Genomic DNA, 22,781 nt, shown 5'->3' on the forward strand with positions numbered 1-22,781 from the left:
TGACATGATAGATTTGGGCCTATGCTCTATTGTCTTGGCATTGAGTTTTGGCAGACCCATGATGAGATTTCTATGTCACAGACAAAGTATTCGAAGGGGTTGTTGCAAAAATTTAAAAGGGAGAACTGTAAGCCTGTGGCTACTCCATTGGAAAAGGGACTCAAGCTGAGTAAGCATGATACTACTGAAAAGTTTGATGGCACTTTGTACAGGCAGTTGGTTGGCAGTTTGATATATCTATGCTCCACACGGCCTGATATTGCCTACGCCACAGGGCTTTTGAGCTAGTTTATGGATTGTCCCACGATCACACATTGAAATGCAGCAAAGAGGGTTCTCAGATATGTCCATGGCACTCTCTCTCTTGGCTTGCATCATGCTTCAGATTGTAATCTAAAGCTGAGTGGTTTCACCGACTCAGATTGGTCAAGGGACATTGACGACAGACGGTCCACTACTGGCTATTGCTTCTCATTGGGTTCAGCCTGTATCTCATGGCTCAGTAAGAAGCAAGAGCAAGTCTCTCTTTCCTCCAATGAAGCAGAGTACAAAGCTTCAAATTCAGCCACTACGGAGTTAATGTGGTTAAGGAAGCTTTTGCATGACTTGCATCATGCACAGGATGGCGAAGCAAACTCTATCTTCTGTGACAGCTAGAGTTGCATTGCCATAGCTAACAATCCTGTCTTTCATGCTCGCATGAAACACATTGAAAATCATTATCATTATGTACGGGATTGTATTTCTGATGGCTTCATTGATCTCATCTATTGTCCATCTGAGGACAATGTGGCGGATATCTTCACCAAAGCCCTGTCAACAGATCTTTTCTTACGACATCGACATGGCTTGGGGATCAGAGACATTCTCACAATGTCAAGCGGGGTTGTGAAGTGATTCACAATGACATTGTTTTCATGTACTCCCATAGGTTGCATATCCATCTGGATGAATTTGTGCAACCGTGATACTTTAGGTACTGCAGGATACACCTGAGATGTTTCCAAGTTACTTTCAGCTATATCTTTGAGGAGGGATTTGTAAGAGATTACAAAGATATGGTGTTGTAGGCATAAAGTCAACCCTATGGTTAACCAGTAGTACTTGGGTACTATATATACCAAGTACTTGTATTGTTTCATTTGAACATTTGTATTGGAGCTTTCTTGTGTGTGCACTCTTGCTCACTTGTGTTCACAACCTGTCTCCACTTTGTTCCTATAGACTTGTGTTGAGAGATATTGGTTGTAAGAGTATAGACACTACCCTTCAATGATATATCAAGTGGTAAGACCTACTCAATATCATGTCTTCAGAAGGAGGAGGAGTTGCCCAAAGGTACTTTCTTGTTCACAAGTGACATATATAGAAAATCATCGCATTTCATTGGGTGCTCTACCTTGACCTTGATGTCCAAAAAGATTGTTTTAAGTGATGAGATTAGATGTGACATGATCAAGATGATATGTTGTGGTACCAAGATAAAACTTGGACACTTCAAGAAGATTATGGAGAACAAGAAGTTCACCATCCTGAAAAAAGGGGAAGTACAATGGATAGTCCAATATGAAAAGGTCCTTGCTATCATAGCATTGGGACTTAGTGACTCGTACATTCATCACATAGATGGGTGTGAGACTTCACATGAAGTTTGGGTGCAACTTGAAAAGGTATTTGGTGCACAAGTTTTACTCAAAAGTCTTCTAGATGAAGAGTATAGCAACACTTTTACATCCAACTTGGTGGATATTGAAGCTTGTCTTTTGGAAGAGGAGAGAAATGGCTCCTACTACAACTCCAAGGAAAATGAAGCATATCTAGTTGAAGAGAGAACTCCATCAGCAAAAGAAGCATCTAACTTTGTAGTAGAAGACAAGGACTTTTCCTTTTGAGCAACTTGTCTTTGAATTTTCGTTTATCATCACTTGGTCAAATTTTGAGGTTCTCTGCCTGGAGTAGTACTTTAAAAAGAATGTCATATGTTTTGTCTTTTGTAATCACCTCTGGTCACCATATGATGTAGGGCATGTGATATGTGTTTGGTCTATCCTAGTTTTGTAAACCTTGACCCTTGGGCACCTTTGCTAGCATGAGATCCTAGACATAGATTTATCATTAACCACCATGAGATGGCCATGTGTGACCACCTTGAGATGGCATGAGAAACTATGAGACTAGATGTATCCTTGACATTGCAAGAGGCAAACCCTTGAGGGAGGGTGTGTGATCAAGGGCTTGCTCTATGGTACATGTGTGTATCTAGGGGAGTCACATGTGTGTGTGTGTGTGTGTGTGTGTGTGTTGTAGAGGCCTACAAGCCAGACTTTGCTTGGAACTCTTTTGTACATCGTATTCAAAATGTCATTAAGGAATATGGAAGATGGTAGATGGCTTCTGAGCAGCATTTATTGTCTTGTGCTTCCTCCATAATTGATGCCAATGATAAACGCAAGCTTTCCAAATGTTAAACCTATGCTAGATAAGGGTTGTTTCTCGAAATCTTTCTTTCGGAATTTACATGCACATAGACAAAGTCAATCTATCATGAGGGTCAAGAAACCTGACGGTCTTTGGACCCAGACTTTATCTCAGCTAGAAAAACAATGTCTGGATCATTTTCAGCTTCTTTTTTCTCAGCCATCTTCTTCTACACCTTAGGTTGCATTGGCTCGGAACAGATTTATTGAGCTTGTTTCTCCTATTGTTTCTTTGCAAAAAGCTTCAATGCTGGAAATGTCTTTCTCGGATATTGGATTGGATGAAACCCTCAAGCATTTAGGTAAACATAAATCCCCTGGCTGGGATGGTTTGACGGTTGAATTTTTTGTAGCCTTCTGGGCTGAATTGAAGGGTCCAATTTTGAAGTTCATTAATGTAGCCTGGCAGCATCAACATCTTCCCTCAGCTTGGAAGCATGGTCTGGTTAAGCTTGTGACCAAAAAACCTCTATGTGAGACAATGGATGACTGGAGGCCCATCACTTTGATGCCGGTTATATACAAACTTATTGCTAAAATGTTGGTACATCGGATAAAGGATATCCTTCATGATGGACTTCATCCCAGGCAATATGGTTTTGTTCCAAGAAGGCATATACATGACAATATCTCTAATACTCTCATCGCAATGGAATATGCAAAATATTCAGCTCAAGATGTTTTGGTTATGCAGGTGGATGTGGCAAAGGCATTTGATACGGTACAGTGGGATTATGTCTCTCAAATCATGTTTAAACTTGGTTTTGGGCCAAAGCTAGTTAATGTCATATATTGGCTTTACTCAGATTCCACTGCATAATGCTTTATAGGGAATCATTTGTCTGAGTCTTGGACTCTGGAACGATTAGTTCGACAGGGATGCCCTCTCAGTGCTTTGCTCTATGCCATTGCTTCACATCCTTTGCTTCTTTATATGGATCATCTGGTTGATACTGGACAGTTAATGGGGCTTCAGATTTCTGGTTCACGACCTTTCATTGCACAGGCTTATGCAGATGATTCATTCTTCATGCCAAAGAACAGTCCTTTGGAGCTTCGCCTATTGATGGATACCCTTTCAGATTTTGGGTTGGCAGCTGCTCTTAAAATTAATTTTCAAAAATCAAAACTCTTGCCTCTCAAGCATTGTGACTGGCATGCTATCCTGTGGCCTGGCCAGATTATTTATCCGGAAAACATAGTAAGACATTTGGGCTATCCCATTGGCTGGAAAATCAGAAATAAGCAACAAATATCATGGGTGTTAAACAAAATTAAGGACAAATTAGAATATTGGAAGATCTCCACTTGGCCCCTGCATGTACGGGTTCGAATTGTCCAGTCCATTGTTCTAGCTTATGTCCAGTTCTACCTTCCTCTATTACATTGGTCATCTCAAGATCTCACTTCTTTTATGTCTCAAGCCATGGAGATTTTCTGGAAAACTAAGCTTCATAAAAAAGCTTTAAGGTTGCTCAAAATGGACTTGCTTTGCTCACCAAGAATGCATGGTGGTTTGAATATAATAAACATCACATTTCATGTGTTGGCAAGAAAGATCACTATGCTCAAGATATTTTTTCAACAAGAGCAGCCTTGGTCTATCATGTTGGCAATTTTGTGTGGTCAGATGCGCACAAATGCTTATGGACATTGGCTAGTTGATCCATCGGAAGTAGTACTTGGCAAATTTCAAGGTAAAATCCCTGGTTGTCCATTTTCTACTTCCTTGATTCAGGATTGGAAGCAAGTTCTCTCTCACATCAAATGGTTTCCCCATCCTACTTCTATAGCTTCCTCACTCAGAATGGAAAGCATTCATTGGAGTGCTGTGTTTTCCTCTCCCCTTGCTGTACAACAACCAATCAGAGCTTACAATCTTATGAAGTTGGGCATCCGGTTCATTGATGACGTGGTAGATACGCAAGGATATATTCTCTCTTTTCCGGTAGCATGTCGACAATACAATCTTAGGATGCATCACAGACCTATTTGGAAAGCTATTGCTGATCTCTTACTCCCTTTGGTTCCGATTCCAACATTGAATGTAAGAGACAGGCTTCAAGATTGGCACCTTCAGTCTTCAAGTCCAAGAATATCCTCTCGGCCTTTGCATTTATTGACTTCTATACAGGCTTATCAATTGATATTACCTCCTCCTTGGATTGCTCATCATGCTAATTCTCTATGGCATCTGAATAAGTCATTAGCCTAGTGGAAAGGAAAATTGCAATTGATATGGAAGTTGAAAATGCCATTGAAGCAGAGACTCTTTCTATGGAGATGCATTGTTGGTATTCTTCCAGTGGGAGTGAAATTGGCTCAAAGAAGGATTGCCTCACCTCTTTGTCCAAGATGTCATCATACTTCTGAGAGTATTCCGCATCTATTGTGGTTTTGTTCATATTCCAGAGACCTAGACAAGATCTCCTATTTCTTATCTCTCAGATTTCCTGCACACAGGTTCTACAGGTTTTTCTAGATGTACGGCAAACTATCAGCTTCTTTGTCACAGTATTCTCTTTTCTTCCAATGGATCAGATACTGGGCCTTATGGACCCTTTGGCTGCAGCGAAATCATGCATATCTGAATTCTCCCCTTCAGCACCCTTATGAGTTCTTCCGAGCCTCATTGCGGCAGTCTTTATATGATGCCTTATATGAGGAAGATTTGGATGTTTCTTGTATTCAGCTTTTCTTTTACTGCTTCTGATGGATAGGGCATTGGCTCTTTTCTCGAGCACTGCCCTGATGTAAATGAATGTTTCATAATATTATTTTCTTGGTTTCACCAAAAAAAAAAAAGTGTGTGTTGTAGAGGCACATCTAGTGCTATGATGTGTCTAGTGTGTGACCTAAGTGATAGTGTAAGCCAAAGGCCCCCACATGGGAGGTTCCTTTGATTTAGGCCAGTCCCACTGATGTAGGGGCTGATTGCCACTGATGTAGGGAAGGTGCCTATGATCTAGGCCACCCGCTTCCCATTTCTATAAGAGAGAGTCACCTCTCTCACAATCAATAGAACACTCATTTCTATATCTCGTGTGTTCTCACTCCTCGCCATGATGCACCTCTTTTATCCCACTCACCTCTTCACTTCCATGACCAGGTCTGGATTGGGCTCTACTTGCTTGAGATGCACCAACACAAGGAGACACTTGATTGGTAATAATCTCCTTGATCGTGAAGACAAGCATTGGTGCTGGTAGAGATGTACGCACACTGGTGTGGGGTGTGAGAGAGAGGGAGAGAGACTACCACATGTTTTCTAGATGTCTCATAGGCTACTTGGATCATGCAGCTTGTTAAGAAAAATAAGGAGCTTGGAGAGTTAGGAAAAAAAACAACTCATATTGTTCACGTGCTATCTCATTCTCGAGAAAGGTTGCAATTTGTTCAAAATAAGATCAAGGTTCTCTCTCTCTCTCTCTCTCTCTCTCTCTCACACACACACACACACACACTTTTTTTTTTCATGAAGTCCAATTATCGTTTTAAAATGTTTTTATTTTTATTTTTCAAAGAAAGGAACCTTATATTAATGCTTGAAAGATTTCATACAAGACAACAGCCCCAAACGTGCTGAGTATGAAAAAATCGGGAAAGGTTGAAAGAAAAAACCGGCCTGTTCTAGAGAAGCCCAGCTCACTACCTAGGGGATCTCTGGAACTGGGGCTAACAGCCAAGTGGGAGGACTATACAGCCAGCGAATCCCTCGCGGAGTGAAGATGTAGAAAACACCTGTAGGCCAAGCCTTGTAGAAACGAGCATGCCTCTCAATAGTCGCCCTGGAGCTTGGAGTCCCACGGTCCCAGGTGGACCGTAGAGTGTAAATGATATCCTGCCAAATGGCAACAAAGGTAGCCGAGGGTGGAACCGAGCGCTCTCCCATCACAAGACTGCACCGAGCCACCCAAATGTTCCAAGCCATGATGCTGGCTACCACCTCCCAAACACTGTCCTCCCTAGGAGGAGGAGGAGCTAGGGTGTCAAGGGGGACTGCCTCGTGGAGAGCAATCCTCTGAATCCTCTGACCGTGTATCCGGTAGGCTAGGGAGATCTCATCAATCTGAAACACGTGTCCTCCCTCTGTCAACCAGACACCATCCCCCAAGTGTAGTCTCTATGTATACTATGCATGCATGTCATGATCCTGAGAGTCCAATTATCGTTATATTCAAAGAACTGTCCCAAAGAAAGGAAAAAATAGCTACAAACATAAGAAGTCGTCATTACATGACAAAAAGGCAGGATAATCTAGATCTTGCACATGTAGACTATCATGAATGATTGTCGTATAGATGCATTATTTAGCCAAAGGAGGATTACACTAAGACTTGATGATTGCGTTCCTTCGATAGGGTCCAAAATGCCAAGTGGTGGGTAGATAATGAAAAGCCAAAAAAGTTTGCCAAAGCAAGTAGTAGGACATCGGGATCGTAGACGCTGCTGTACAAAAAAGATAAAGTCACGAGTCATATGGCAATGCTAGAAAGATGGAGCAAGGATTCCCTTGGAGCCAAACATCTGTGATGTTTGTGTGCTAGCATTTGGCCGAAAGGAAAAACCCGTAGCATCACCCGCCATAGAAAAACCTATTGATGAAGAGGGAGTTTGCGTGACCAAAGATACTGCAATCTTTTACGCCACCACTAGGCATTATGATTCACAGACGAAATCTTATTTCCCTGATTTGAAATCCAAGGAGGAGGCATCAAAACCCTGTATAAATTGACCACGTGATATCAACCAACCGTAATGGATGAGTGCTAGAACCTTGGTGTTGTAGAGTCCAATCCGTAAGACAATGAGTAAGCTCTACGTTTGGTATTGGTAAGAAACATCGAAGCATCTTGGAAAGGTAATGTCAAAGGGGTCGATAAATGAATCCCCAATTATATTTCCTATCTGCTAATGGAAAGGATAATAATGCACCATCTACATGAAGCACATCATCCACCACCCAAATCCCATTGGATGAAATAAAATAAGAGCACCAGTGTTTCTGCAAGGCAAGGGAAAAATAAAATATCTTTGACCAATGCAGAGTTCTAGCACATAAGGAGTTTCCATCAAGAGAAGAAAGAAAAGAAAGAAATTTTATTAGAGTCTTCGGAAGACTGATGGGTCTATGAGACTGAAAGAAAACCTGATACAAATCACAGAAAGGGTGGAGCTACTAAACGAGCATCATCACCCGTGCTGAATCCTAAGTGTGATCATACATAATCAAATACATCTGAGTGTGACAATGAAAAGAAAAAAAGACTGGAGCGGAGCGGAATCGTTCGTATATGTCATGTCGCCCTGGCTGGTGCATAGCTGGTGATGGGACGCTGGAGTCCGTCAAGGGGTGCCGTGCGTCTCGGTCTCCTAGACTGGACGAGGCTCGACGCAAGACCAGAGCCACCAATAATTTCTTTCCAATCTGAAAACATTCTAGAGGCAAAAGGAAAGCCTTGAACTCTTCCATCAATGTATCCCAGAATGAAGTCCCAATGAGTGGGATGGCAGTGCCGAAAAGAATGAGTAGTCAAGTGTGTAAGTAAATGCATCATAGCAGGCCAAGGCTGGTCACCTTGCAGAAATTCCAACATCATGTTTCCCTTATGTGTGAGAATATGAATATGAATATTCAAAATATTCAAACCACCTTGCGTCTCTGACAAATAGAGGTGCTTCATAGAGAGTAATCTAATGCTCTTACGGGGAAGTGCCAAAATTTCAAAAAACATAGAAATCGGACCTCAAAAGGTCAAAAAACAGCCGCTAGACTGCTGCAAAACAAGTTTCTGGCGACCAACTGACGAGCAATGTCCGCCAATGCTGAGGGAGAACCACGAACTGATGCGGGAGTGAGCTGGAATTACAAACGAAGACCGCGGAGTACTTGATGGCAAGGAACCATGGTGAGGCTAAGGGAAGGGAGGCTCTACCTTAGAGGAGAGGGGAGCTTCCATTTGCGGGCTTCTTTCATCCTCTAGATAGAGCAAGAAGAGGGGGAAGGTAGGAAGGGAGGCTCTGATACCACATGAAGGAATATGGTGGAGTGGGAGAGAGAAGAGGGTAGGCTAGGGAGAGAGGAAGTGATACTCAAAGAGAGACATAATGAAATGGAAATTGTTGTACAAGTAGGACAATGCCCTATGACAGACATGTCCAAACTTGGCATGCCATAAATTAGCCTGGGAAGTGTTTGCTACAGACGATACCTTTTGGATCATAAGGTTGAGCATCAAGGTTGTATAAGCCTCTGTCATATGTGCCTGTTGCTGCAACCTCATACCCTTTCTTTGGATCCTTGATCCTGCATTGGTTATCCTGAAATTCGACCAATATATGTTGATCATGGCCAATGTTTGAAACTGAAATCAGATTTTGCCTCAAATCTGGAACATACCAAACATCTCGGATATACTTAACTTTCCCATTATCAAGCTGAATATATCTCTTGCGCCACTTTGCGGATAGTGGCTGTTGGAATATGAAGCTGTTGTCTGTGCCAACATGGACTCAGGCATGGACTCAGGCAGTACAGAATGTCTGTGTAGAGTAGCGGCAAAGCTCCGCTTGTACTTGCATAAGGCTAGAAATAATCCCTCTTAGAAATCCAACTTGCATGTTCTATATGCAAGTTCTACATATGATTCCTACATGCAAGTTCTACATGCAACTCCTACATGCAAGTTCTACAAGCAACTCCTACATGCAACTCCTGCATGCGAGTTCTACATGCCACTCCTACATGCAAGTTCTACATGCGAGTTCTACATGCAACTGCTACATGCGAGTTCTACATGCAACTCCTACATGCGAGTTCTACCTGCAACTCCGACATGCAACTTGCAACTTCTATATGCAAGTTCTACATGCAGAGAGAGAATGTCTTACAATTTCTACATGCAGAGAGAGAAGCTCTCCAACTTGTATAAATACTCCATAATGGAATGAAGTCCATACTCTTTGGGGCATTGTGTTGAGTTCTACTTTGGTATTCCAAGCAATTGTCTCTGTGCCAACATGGACTTAGGTAGTACAGAATGTGTGTGTAGAGAATGTGTGTGTAGAGTAGTGGCATGTTCGACATGCAAGTTCTACATACGATTCCTATATGCAACTCCTACATGCAACTTCTACAAGCAACTCCTACATGCAAGTTCTACATGCAAGTCCTACATGCAACTACTACATGCGAGTTCTACATGCCACTCTTACATGCGAGTTCTACATGCAACTCTTACATGCGACTTGCAACTTCTACATGCAACTTCTATATGCAAGTTCTACATGCAGAGAGAGAATGTCTTACAATTCCTATATGCAGAGAGAGAAGCTCTCCAACTTGTATAAATACCCCATAATGGAATGAAGCCCACACTCTTTGGGACATTGTGTTGAGTGCTACTTTGGTATTCCAAGCAATTGTCTCAAGTGTCCATGCTTCCTTGCACTCCATGTCCAAAAGCATGTCCTAACCTTGTAACTCCTCCTCCCCTCTTCTCCAACCTTGCAACCTATCCTCTCCCTCTTCTCCTCCCTTCTCCTCCTCCCTCTTCCTCCTCCTCCTCTCTCCTCCTCCTCCTCCTCCTCCTCCTCCTCCTCCTCCTTCCTCCTCTCTTCTTTCCCCCATGCTCTTACACCTTCTTTCTCTCCCACTCCTATGCTCTCACTAAACCCTTAGTTCCTCAACCCTTAATTTCCATGATCTACGAGGGAGATGAGTTCTCCACCATATACTCTACCCTGAGCCTTGGATCCTCCTTCTAACCCTGGAACCTCTTTCTAGACTCTGGAACCTCTCTCTAAACCTTGGAATCTCTTCAAACCCTTGAATCTCCTCCTAAACCTTGGAACCTTGTTCTAAACCTTGGAACCTCCTTCTAACCCTTAAACTCCTTCTTAACCCTACAGCTCCCAATGAAGGCGAAAGACTTCATTACCTCAACCATGATGATGCACGATTCTTTTACACATGTATGTACTATGTTTGCTTACCACACTTAAGCCTACGTCTCTCACCGGAATACGACTTGAGGTCCTGAGCTACACGTATACTACAAACGACAATCCTGATATATCTGTAGGTGACAAAAAGCCTTGGAACCTTGCATACTGAGATTACCTTGCTCTTCTGACGGAAGCCGTGGGAAAGAGCCAACATTTGGCGCCGTTGCCGGGGAGACTAGCATCTCAAGTAACGAGTAAACATACGCAGGTATGTAAAAAACAAACTACTTCGAACTTTCACAAACATATCACTCAAGAGCTAGGAGAGCTAAAATTTTTTCAACTTCAGTAAAAAAAGTTTTAAAAAAAAATTCTTAGCTGAAACTCTTTGTTACCGGTTTAGGAAAATGCATGTTTTCTGGAAAAACAGCACTTTAAGGAATAGATCAGACCATGTGATGGTTGTCAGAGTATAGAGCTTGAAATTATGAACATTTCTTCCTTTTACCGAAGCACATTCTGACACAACCACCAAAAGTTATGGGCAATCAATGAGTAAAGGTTCTAAATGCCATAACCCAAAAGAAGAATTAAAACCACCTCCCTAGTCAAACGTGGACAAATTCAAAGCTGCACATGTATTTGACTACTCAAACGTGGACAAATTCAAAGGTGCACATGTGTTTGACTAAATCCACAGGTCCCTCTCCTTCCCTATAAAAGTGCACCCATCCCTCTCATACTTTTTCTTTCACATCTTGCCTGCATCCTCTTCTCTAATCCGAGCCCCATGCAAGACACTTCTCTCTCTTCATCGACCACCACCCTACTCCCATCCTCACATGGTGAGTTACTTTGAGCCCATCTCGTAGCGATAACCTAGCCATCCACCCACCGTCCATTCGTCCTCAATAATCCCGTTACATCGAGAAAGACTTTTAGAGCGTTTAGGTGACCATCTCTTCCTCCCTCTCCCCCCTCCTCCATCTCCACCGCCTCCCTTTTTCCCTTCCCCCCCATCTCCACCCCCCTCTCTTCTCCTTCCCTCCCATCTCCACTCCCCCCTTCCCCCCCCTCCTCCATCTCCACCCCCCCCTCCCCCCCCCCCTCCTCCATCTCCACCACCTCCCTTTTCCCCTTCCCCCCCATCTCCACCCCCCCCCCCCCCCTTCCCCCCGTTCTCCATCTCCACCTCCCCCCTTGTCCCCCCTCCTCTATCTCCACCAACGTCCCCTCTCCCCCCGAAAATTTTAATTTTTTAATTAATTAAAAAAAAAAACCTAACCTAACCTAACTTGATCCTAGGTTTAACCCTAGCTAGGTTAGTTTACACCTAGGTTAGGTTAGCTCTAATCTAGGTTAGTTATTTAACTCTCAATTAGCTAGTTACAACTAGGTGAGTTTAACTATTAGCTAGTTAGACTAACTAGACACTTAGGTTAGTCTAACTGTACTAAAGATAGTTCAACTAACGGTGGTTAGATTAGTTAATTATAGGTAGTTTTAACCCATAGTTAGGTTAGGTTAGGTTAGACTAACTGTTAGACATCTAACTAGATAGTTAGGTTAGTTAGATTAATTGGGTCAATTAGGTCAACTGAGCTGGGTCAGCTACTATCCCTCAGTTAGACTTAAAGCCCATTCACACCAAACCTTAACACCAAGGGGCCCCCCCATCCTCCCCCGACCCCCACAAAAAAGGTCCATTTTTTCCCTTCTTTAACCCCTCGTAACTCATTCGTTTGGGACCCAAACTGGACCTCGTTTAAACCAAGATTTCACACACGGAAACACCATGCTACGAGGTATTTTTTCAACCCATTACACACCATTTCGGCATCCCTAGCACTCGCTCATTCGCGCCCCCGTCTGGGTCTCGTTTCGCACTAATTTGCTTGTATCTTTACGCCATCACCTCCGATTGATGATCCGTCTGCATCGGCACATTTTCCTACACACGTGGAAAAATCTTAGGCACATTATTAACACGACGGTACTTACAACACTAACACCACTCTAACTCTCCAAACAGAACTACATCAACACCCGCACTTGCGGCAGAGACACCCTTTGTAACTCTCGCCCAATCTGCATGCAGCTACGCTCCGGCCAACGCCTCTGATTCCAATGCTCGTCAAATCCGCATACAACTCCGCTGCAACCACCACCTCCGATAATCCTCTACCCCGATTCCCTCCCTGAAATTCAAGAAATCTCTTTATTTTCTCCACGCCACAACATGGATGGACGCCGTTGCGACGATGATGGGGATATTGACCTCGATGCAGAGGTTGATAATATCTTTAATTGCAGAAATAATAACAATCAAGACAGGTGCCCCTTAGGAAAACTGAAACTTTTCAAATATAATGGTAGGGGAGATCCAGCTCGTTTCCTTCAACATTTTGATGCCGCATGCCGAGTAGGTAGAGATCAATCCCATGAAATCAAGGTGGCCTGGTTTCCCATGTCCTTAACTGATGAAGCATCCGAATGGTATCTAGACCTTTTGGTGGAAGAGCGAGCCACATGGGACCTGCTTCAAACAGAATTTAAAAGACGCTTTCAAACGAAGAGGCTACAAGATGATCTCGCTCTCCAACTAAGAAAGATCGAACAAGGCCGTCGAAAAGATGTACGCACGTATCTGGGCAAGATGAAAAGATTAATCGCCAAATGTGACCCACGCCTCGATGCAAAGTACCTCACGGTCTGGTTCATTACAGAACTAAGAAAGAAAATCCGGAAGGATATGAAAAAGATTAGCAGCTATGAAACGTTCAGTGCTGCTCATGCGGCAGCCATTGACATCGAGGATGGCATGACAAACTCTGACACCAGTAGTGATGATTGCAGGTCCAGTACACGAGATAAGCGCTCTAAAAATGGCAAATCCAAGTCCACTGCCGAAACATCATGAAGCTGAAAGAAGATATGATGCAGGCCATGGAACAAAAGCTTCACTTGTCTGAGCCGCCAGCTTAGACTTATCCACGGTGAGAAAATGTCTGGTGTCTATACTACATGGTCAATCATACAGCAAATGAGTGTCCGATCCTAAGAGCCAGAATCACTACACAAGCAAATCCACCGCCAAGGTTGTGCCATATCTGCGTCGTCGGCGGCCATGATAAAAACAGTTGCATGTTCAACATGTGCAATAACCCGCCTCGACCTCAACAATACTAAGCGGCACCCATACCAATGTACAGGCAACTGTCATCTTACACAAGCGCCTCCAGCTTCGAGGCTAAATCGTGTTCTTGTTCGGACACAAGTTCCACAATTACTCAAGAATCCGAATCTACGATCATATCTAAGAGCGCCAAATCCAGCTCCTCAGGCAGTTCCAATACATCAATTATAAGCCGAGGAAGTAGAGTCGTCATTTGAGTATGAAGCAGAGTACCTAGTGTACTATGTAGAAGTCGCAGAGGGACTAATACCAATCTATGCAAATCAAGTACATCCCAACACATATCGAGGGTCAATCAAATGCTACGTGTTGGAGAAAATCACCGGATCGCAGAGTGCCCTCATCGTGGTAGCCCCGCTACCTTGCAACCAATCTGCCTAGATTGTGGCATAGGGCATGCCTGTATGGATTGTCCCATGAAAAATAAGGTCCCACAAAAAACAGAGGTTAAGCTTGACATCCCAATTAGCATCATTGGGGTGGATGTAATATCACAACTTGTGAATGTAATTACACGCCAGTAGAAAGAGGCCACCAAGGACCATAACATTCCAATCCAACCTAGACGACTTCTTAAAAAGAAAGCACAAGTGCCTCCAGCTCCGCCAAGCAATGAGCAGCCGAGTTCATCCACATCAACTCCCGAGCCTCAAATAAAAGAAGCTCCATACCCAAATGCAGAGGTGGAGAAGGCTCGTTTTCAGGCACTTTAATAATTGGTCCAAAAGAAACAAGTTCAATTTGAGGCTGAGAAACAAGCTCAAGACTCAATCGATGACTTGGCTCCATAAAGTATTGATATTATACTCGAGCATCTGTTCTAACAACAGACTTCATAACATAATATACCGCCATGTCAACTTGAAGGAGCCGCACTCTTTAGCATCTTGAGTTACCCCTGTGTTAATTCGCATCGGAATCCTCTTACGGAATTGTCCCAATCTCTGGGAGAGTTTTAAAGGATGGATCGAACTCGCAAATCTCTCTCCACCTATGAACGACATTGAAGATATCCGTGTGCGGATGGGTGAGAGAGATGACATACGCAACATTATTGTGCCTTTGATCCACAAGACATATAATGAACTCCAAGCCATAGTGGATGGTGGAGCAGGTGTAAATGTCCTATCAAAGGAGCTCTACGATGAATGGGGTCTCCCACCAATGTAAAAGGCTAATTTCAACATACGTCTTGCCGATGATTCACGGGCTAAATCCTTGGGAACAGTGAATGGCGTTCACAAAGGTCGCAGGAGTCCGCTTTTCCCTTCAATTCACAATCTTGGATCTCCTCAAAAAAGCCTATTAAATCTTACTGGGACGTCCTTCGTTACGGGAAGCATCAATCCTCCATGACTGGAGAACTGATAGACTGACAATCCAAAATCGTGACACTGCAGTGAGGGTGAATGTGGGGACAGGAGCTATAAAAGCAATTGTGCCTAGAGCATTGGATGACACATCTTTAACGACAATCTCAACCAAATCAGCTCCCCTGCAACAGTATGCCATAGCGGCATAGTTACCAGCCGAAACGGAAACGGAAGAAACGGAGTTTCCGGGCCCCGCCGAAACGGAAACGGAAGAAACGGCAATATGATACAATTTATGTATAAAAATTTATTTTTTATACATAATATAATTATCAATAGAGTGCAAATCATACATAATACAAATTACAATTATCTATACTTGAAGGCTGAAGCTTCAGGCTTCAGCCTTCAAGCATCAATGCATCATTCATGATTCATGCCTCTATGATTCTAAATTCTTGAATGATGCTTCAATAATCTGAAATCAACATGTATCATGAGTCATGACTAACAAGTTTGGCATTACAAGAATCTGAAATTTAGAAGTTTGAAGTACTTAAAAGTTTAAACTTAGCACACAAGTTGAAACTTGAAACTTGAAACTTGAAAGTATTCAATGTCCAGACTCCATAGATGATCATGATTCATGGTCCACAAATTTCATGATCATGATTCATGACTCATGACTCATGAGTCATGCAAGACTCAAAATAAAAGCACTCATGGATGATATAAAAAAAAGCAGCAGGACTACTGATCATCTGCATCATCCATGGACTCCTCGTCATCGTCATCCTCTGCGTCCTCAGATAAGTTCGAGGCATCTGTGTCACTGTTTGAAGAAGAATCATCAACATCAGGATCAGGACCATCGGGTGCAACTGAAGTACTAGCACCATCTCCAGATGGTTGAGTGTATGATCGTGTGTGGTGTGCTGGTGCTGACAGCTCCTCATACAACATGGTGTATATGTCCAGCTCCTCCCGTGGGATATCTGGTATGACCTCCATCTTCTCCACGTCCACCTTGTCTACATTCACTTGGCGAGGTTCGGGGCAGCCGGCGGTGAACTCAAGGAGACGGAGGTTGCAATGACAAAACACCAACCGCTCCAATTGAGCCGTGCTCAATCTGTTCCTCTTCTTTGTGTGAAAGAGGGCCCAAGTGCTCCAGTTCCTCTCACAAGGACCGGAACTGCAGTCCTGTGAGAGAACACGTATAGCAAGGCGTTTCTGCCATAAGCCAATTAAGCCGAGATAAGTATCAGGAACTTGATAACTTTAAACATATTTATAGTAGATAAAACTTCAAATTACTTAACGACTAAGTTCCAACTAGTGGCGTTGGAACTTGTCTCTTAGACTCTTACCAAAGTAGGAGTACAGTTGCCATATTTCTCCCACCAGGAGACAGGTTGCAACTGTAACTCTCGGAGCCTAGCTGTAGGTCGACCAAAGGAGAGGCTGTGATTGCGGAACAATAGAAGTTCATCCTCCAGTCTTCGTTGCATCTCCAAGTCACCACCCGTCCGATTTTGTAGATACTGTTGCATCCCCTCCTCCAACTCGTCATTCTCATATTGCTCTTGACTGCGCCAAAGCGGATGCAATACATGTGCCACCGCATGGATTGGGCGGTGGAACCAATTCCACCGCTTATTCCATATAGCACGGATGGACTCAACCCTAAATCATGCCACAAGAAATTAGAATGCATTATGCATGCAAAATTCATAGACTATAGATAATAGTACATACATAATATATATCTGAAAATTCCAGGCTTCATGATAACAAATTGCCATTTAGTAACTGCAATAATTATACATATTACAAAAGTAAAAAGTCTTACCTATCAGGCGATAAGGAAGTGTTTCTGTTGAGGGCCTCTCCAATCTTGTCCATAAACTCGTACAAGAGCCCTAATGTGCTTCCCTCCATGCCTGTGATGCGAAGCACCGTGTAGATAGGATTAATCGATTTAATTAATGCCTCCGCCTGATTCCACCAAGACTCATCCATGATCATGCGAAAAAATTTGATAGACTTTGCTTGGCCTCTATCATCCCAATCTCCCCACTCCCGAGACACAACCGTGCGCAACAAGCCCTGGCGCACTCGCACAAGCCTCTCCACCACTATGAACATGTAAGCAAACCTTGTGGTTGGAGGTTTCAATAGCTCAAGGTCACTGTAAGCCCGATAGATGCTGAGGACTTTGGGTCTCTTCGTGACAAACTTCACGATACTGCGGGCTGTGGAGAAGATGGCATCAATCCAAGGTATCTTCCCTAGGTCCTTGATCAAAAGATCAAGGCAATGTGAGGCACAGGGTGTCCACACAATCTTAGGGAACTCATCTTCTAACATGGCACCCATTGACACACAATTGCTGCCATTATCTGTCACCACCTGCACCACATACTCAACACCTATCTCCATAATGGCTGCCCGTAAACGCTCCCAAATATACAGCCCTGTAATCACTGTACCTGCAGTGGAAGCGTCTATGGCTCTCAAGAACATGGTTCCCTTGCAAGAAGACACTAAAATATTGTACACATTCCTCTTGCGTGCATCTGACCATCCATCGCATAAGAGTGTGCATCCATATTTTTTCCAAGTCTCTTTCAAGGGCTTCATTTGGTCTTCCACACATTCCCTCTCTCTTCTTAGCGCTCTTGTCCGCAAGGCCTCATATGTAGGTTCTTCCCATTCATACCCAATGCGGCTTACGGCTCTCATGGCCTTCCTCCATCGTGTAGTCTTCGCCACATGAAAGGATATTGCACATTGTATGAAGAGCTTTGTGAGCTCACTAGTGGCCTCCTTCACTGCTTGCTTTTGCAAGCGTGCTTGAATGCTAGACCTTTGCAGTGATCCTCTTTTCCCCGCACTAGCATCCACACTAATTGATCCATGTGGCAAGGGTGTTCTTGTGGCAGTAGGACCCGCGCTCGATGTAGTTGATGCCCCTCTACTTCTCTTTGCAGAACCCAATGTGCTGGCATCATCCAATGGCTCAGTGTCAGCAGCCTCTTCTTCATCTTGCAGCCCTTGTCCTCCACTTTTTGCAGGCAAGGCTGCCATACGCGCACGCTTCCATTCTGTTAGGCCACCTTTCACTGCAGTAGGCACGAACTCACAAGGTCCTACATCCTTGCAGGGAACACCTGCTAGATGGTCTTTCACCCGTGTGACAGACCCCGTCTTGCTTATGCCGCAATAGTTGCATCTCCCCTTCTTGGAGCCACCGCCTCCTTTATAACTATCCAGGAGGGAGACATGGACCCAATAAGCATCTCTCGGCATTGAGGAGGATGGAGAGGTGAGAAGGAGGATGGAGAGGTCACAAGTGACTCGTGAGAAAGGATGGGAGGTAGACCGTAGAAGGAGGATGGAGAGATAGAGGTAAAAGAGGATGGAGAGGATGGAGAGGTAGAAGTGAAGGAGAATGGAGAGGAGGAGGATGGAGAGGTAGAAGGTAAGATTAAAGAGAGGATGGAGAGAAGAAGGATGGAGGGATGGAGTCAGGAGAGCAGGCTGCCAAGCTGCAGGCTGCAGCTTGCAGGATGGAGAAGATGGAGCAAAGGATGAAGAGGATGGAGAGAGCTCAGAGAAGGATGGAGGTGAGGGTAGGTCCAAGAGCAAAGGATGGGATGGAGAGAGCTTGAAGAAGTGGAGGAAGGATGCACAAAGGATGCGGGAGGCGGCGAAAGACGAAGGCGGCGAAAATCTGAAAGAAATCCCGGCTTTAGGGTTTCTGAAAAAATAGAAAATACAAAACGGCATTTCCGTTTCGGCGTTTTCGTTTCGGCCCACGAAACGCACGTTTCGTGCAACTATGCATAGCGGGCAATTCACAAAGCAATGTCAATAACTAGATACAAACATTGGCAACCATCGACAACTGCCATTCATTAGACCCCATCTTTTCACAGATAGATGCCAAGGTGCTACAGGTAGATCCTCCACTCACACATGAAGAACCAATCGATCTAGAGGTGCCATTCTTTATGGCTGACCTCGAGTGGGATAATGAACCTGAAGAAGGTACCCATATCGATGATAACTCAGATTTTCCTTGGGACCTTGAAACTGAGGCTGAGAATGCTGAAATTGAAGATTAAATCTTTGATAATGACTTAGCCATTCTGCATGTCCTAATGGCAGTCGAGCTCCCAAAGGTTGAATCTCCACAATTGAATAACAGCAGAAGATCCTGCAAGAAAGCTGAAGGAGGAAATCGCAGAAAATCCAAGGCCGAACACTTCAATGAACTCGAACGAGTCCAAATAAGGATCGTCGAATTATATCTCGTAAAGCTAGCTTCCTCAAAATTAGAACCACCGCCTCTTGAATGGTCCCTTGATAGACTGGAAGGAGTATGCGCAACAAATGAATCCTTACTTGGAAACACCTTACCAGTGGAAAAGTTACCCTAGAGTTCCCAGCGTAAGAAGTTTAGAAAGTATATGCCACGTGCGTATGAAGATCGATCAAGAGAATTCACCAAAAAAAAAAAAAAAAGAAGAAGAAAAGAAAAGAAAGGTTCTCCAAGAGCCAAACAAATTGGTTATAATACTATGCCACCCCGTACACATGGCACATGTCAGGCTAGCTCAACACCATCAAAGGCTAATCTTCAAGAAGTGCCGGAGTACTTCAAGAATTATACAAGTGGCAGTGTCTCCATAGCAATGCCAAGACCACTAAAAGAATCTGAAGTTCAAGCTGTGCTGCTAGAAACATTGGATGGAGTCCAATTCAACACAACCATAAACGGGAGCCAATTGAAGCGATACAACATCATCACACAAGCCATCCCTGACAATAATAAAGTTTTGGGAACCCCAACTCTTCAATAGTTTGCACTAGATTGTTACACGCGCACTCACTAGCATATGCACGTTTCTGCACATATAGTTTGTACTAGATTGTTACACACACTCTCACTAGCATATGCATGTTTTTGCACATTTAGGAAGACCTAATCAATTTTGTATTAGGAATTATTGAGTCTTAGTTTCCCTATTAAATCCCACAAATAAGCATATAGTTAGTCCCTACCTAATCGACACATCACATGCATTCACACGATTTTGCATAGAGACATAATAGATTGCATCAATAATAGTATCACACACTTTCATTCCATACTCTCAAAGCATGCAATGAATTCACAAGCAGGACAAGAAGCTATGCCAAAAGTCAAGATGAATTGGTAAAAGAGTTTGCAGCCTCAACAACGAGACCCCCGCCAAACATCACAGCCGTCTCCTAATTACAAAAATATCAGACTTGCATACAAACTCATCTACAAGCTCCATGATATGGGTGCAATCGCATCCAATATGTATGCAAGATAGCAAGAAATGCCAGCCTCAACAACTAGACCCCCGCGAAACCTCTCCTCAAAAGATTCAGTGGTAGAGTCCGCAGCCTCAATAACGAGATCCCCTCTGAAATTCACAGCCGTCTTTCCCTCCTTAAGAGGAGATAAGCTTCCTGACTACAGACTACAAATTGTATGGTGCAAAAGCATTACAACAGGAACGACTCGCATGCCACAAGCTTAACTGCCACTGGGTTACGCACATGGCATCCCAACTTTGAAATCAAAATAAGCCATAACCCGAGGACAGGTAATCAAATGGATTCGAGAGTATGTTGTCTTTGTGCCAACATGAACTTAGGTAGTACAGAATGTGTGTGTAGAGTAGCGGCAAAGCTCCGCTTGTACTTGCATAAGGCTAGAAATAATCCCTCTTAGAAATCAAACTTGTAGAACATGCAAGTTCTACATACGATTCCTACATGCAACTCCTACATGCAACTCCTACATGCGAGTTCTATAAGCAACTCCTACATGCGAGTCCTACATGCGAGTCCTACATGCAAGTCCTACATGCGAGTTCTACATGCAACTCCTACATGCGAGTTCTACATGCAACTCCTACATGCGAGTTCTACATGCAACTTCTACATGCAAGTTCTACATGCAACTCCTACATGCAACTTGCAACTTCTACATGCAAGTTCTACATGTAACTCCTACATGCAACATGCAACTTGCAACTCCTACATGCAACTTCTATATGTAAGTTCTACATGCAGAGAGAGAATGTCTTACAATTCCTACATGCAGAGAGAGAAGCTCTCCAAATTGTATAAATATCCCATAATGGAATGAAGCCCACACTCTTTGGGGCATTGTGTTGAGTTCTACTTTGGTATTTCAAGCAATTGTCTAAAGTATCCATGCTTCCTTGCACTCCACGTCCAAAAGCATGTCCTAACCTTGCAACTCCTCCTCCCCTCTCCTCCAATCTTGCAACCCATCCTCTCCCTGTTCTCCTCCCTCCTCCTCCTTCCTTCTCCTCCTCCCTCTCCCTCCTCCTTCTCCCTCCTCCTCCTCCTTCTCCCTCCTCCTCCTTCTCCTTCCTCCTCCCTTCTCCCTCCTCCTCCTCCTCCTCCTCCTTCTCCCTCCTCCTCCTCCTCCCCCTCCCTCCTCTCTCTTCTTTCCCCCATGCTCTTACACCTCACGTCCAACTTTAGAGACAACCTCATGTCCAGCCTCAGAGACAATCGTGTGACCCCGGTGTGCAACCTCGAGACACCTGTGCGACATCACAATCAACCTTAGAGACACCTACGCGACCCCCCACCCAGCCTCAGAGAGAATCACGCGGCCCCCATGCCTACATCTGAGACAACTGGACACCTGCTTGAGAACTAGTTCGACTACAGTAATTCGTAAACCAAGAAACGTACCTGACAGTCATCAACGAACCTCTTCTTCGTCACCTGCATGCAATCGAGATTCTTGTGCCGAGGACAAGCATTTACATCCACACAGAACTTCAAGAAGCGCAGGAAACATGGGGTCATTTCAGACCCCTTTCAAGTTGAACAAACACCTAGGCCTAAATACTCCTTTTGGGAAAGTGTATGGCACCAAGAACAGCAAGAAAATAGACATACTCATGAATATGTTCATCGAGTTACAAGCTGAGAATTTCCACCTCCAAAAAACTGTCATGCAACTCCAAAGAAGAGTGGATGCCCTGGAGAACACAGTGGATAATGGATGCCAACAGATGCAAAAGTTTATGCAAACCATGCCTGTTGAACGAGATGCAAAGAATGTGCAAGAAGGGAAGAAGTGGACTGAAATAGTCTCCAAGAATGATGCCAGTGCAGAACATGTTGAAGAGCCATCGAAATCAGCTCAAGTACTGCCACGTCCCTCAACCCCAAATCAAGAGGATGCCCATGAACAGAGAGAAAGAGATAAGAGGTCTCAGAACATTGTTATCCGTGGTCTACCGGAGATGGATAAGGAAACCCCTCTGGCTCTAGCCAAAGAGGTGACTGAATTTTTTTCAGAACATTTGTGATGCTTGAGGTGACTGTATATGCAGCCCACCGCGTAGAAGACAGGCCCAATAAAAGGGCTATTGTGTGCACTGTAGCAGATCCACGGAAAAGGGAGATTATCTTGGATAGCAGTAAAGTGTATCTCAAAGGCACACCTTTCTATATCAGTGAAGACCGTACCCCCAAACAGCAGGAAGTGCAAAGAAAACAATACATGGAAAGACTAATGAGACAAGGAAAGTTGCCACAAACACAAGATGGGGATCAAAATGCAAAATAGGGATTCGCGACCCATGGGAAACGTAAATGCCTACAAGTCATGTTTTGGAATTGCAGAGGTTTTCCTTGGCGTAAATGGGTAAGCATAAATGCCTTCATTCACGATGCAGACATCATCCTTTTAGGAGAGACTTGGGAAAGTGAAACATGCAAGATCCCAGAGATACCTGGATATGTGGTGCACTCAAT

General features: G+C 43.8%; 1 protein-coding gene across 2 annotated transcripts in view; it reads left to right on the forward strand.

Annotated features, from left to right (window-relative positions):
• The window catches only part of LOC147881754 (uncharacterized), a 171,526-nt gene that overhangs the window by 123,056 nt on the left and 25,689 nt on the right, over positions 1–22,781 (forward strand). The window contains exon 8 of one of the 2 annotated variants that reach the window (XM_087402103.1): positions 5,779–5,889. The exons of the other annotated variant lie outside the window; for it this stretch is intronic. Coding sequence (XP_087258229.1) covers positions 5,779–5,889 — 111 coding nt within the window. The remainder of the gene's footprint in view (positions 1–5,778; positions 5,890–22,781) is intronic. 2 annotated transcript variants of the gene reach the window in all.

This window comes from Dipteris shenzhenensis, chromosome 30 (genome assembly GCF_047967505.1).
Source record: "Dipteris shenzhenensis isolate YYH24624 ecotype China chromosome 30, Dip_SZ_1.0, whole genome shotgun sequence".
NCBI classification, from domain to species: Eukaryota; Viridiplantae; Streptophyta; class Polypodiopsida; order Gleicheniales; family Dipteridaceae; genus Dipteris; species Dipteris shenzhenensis.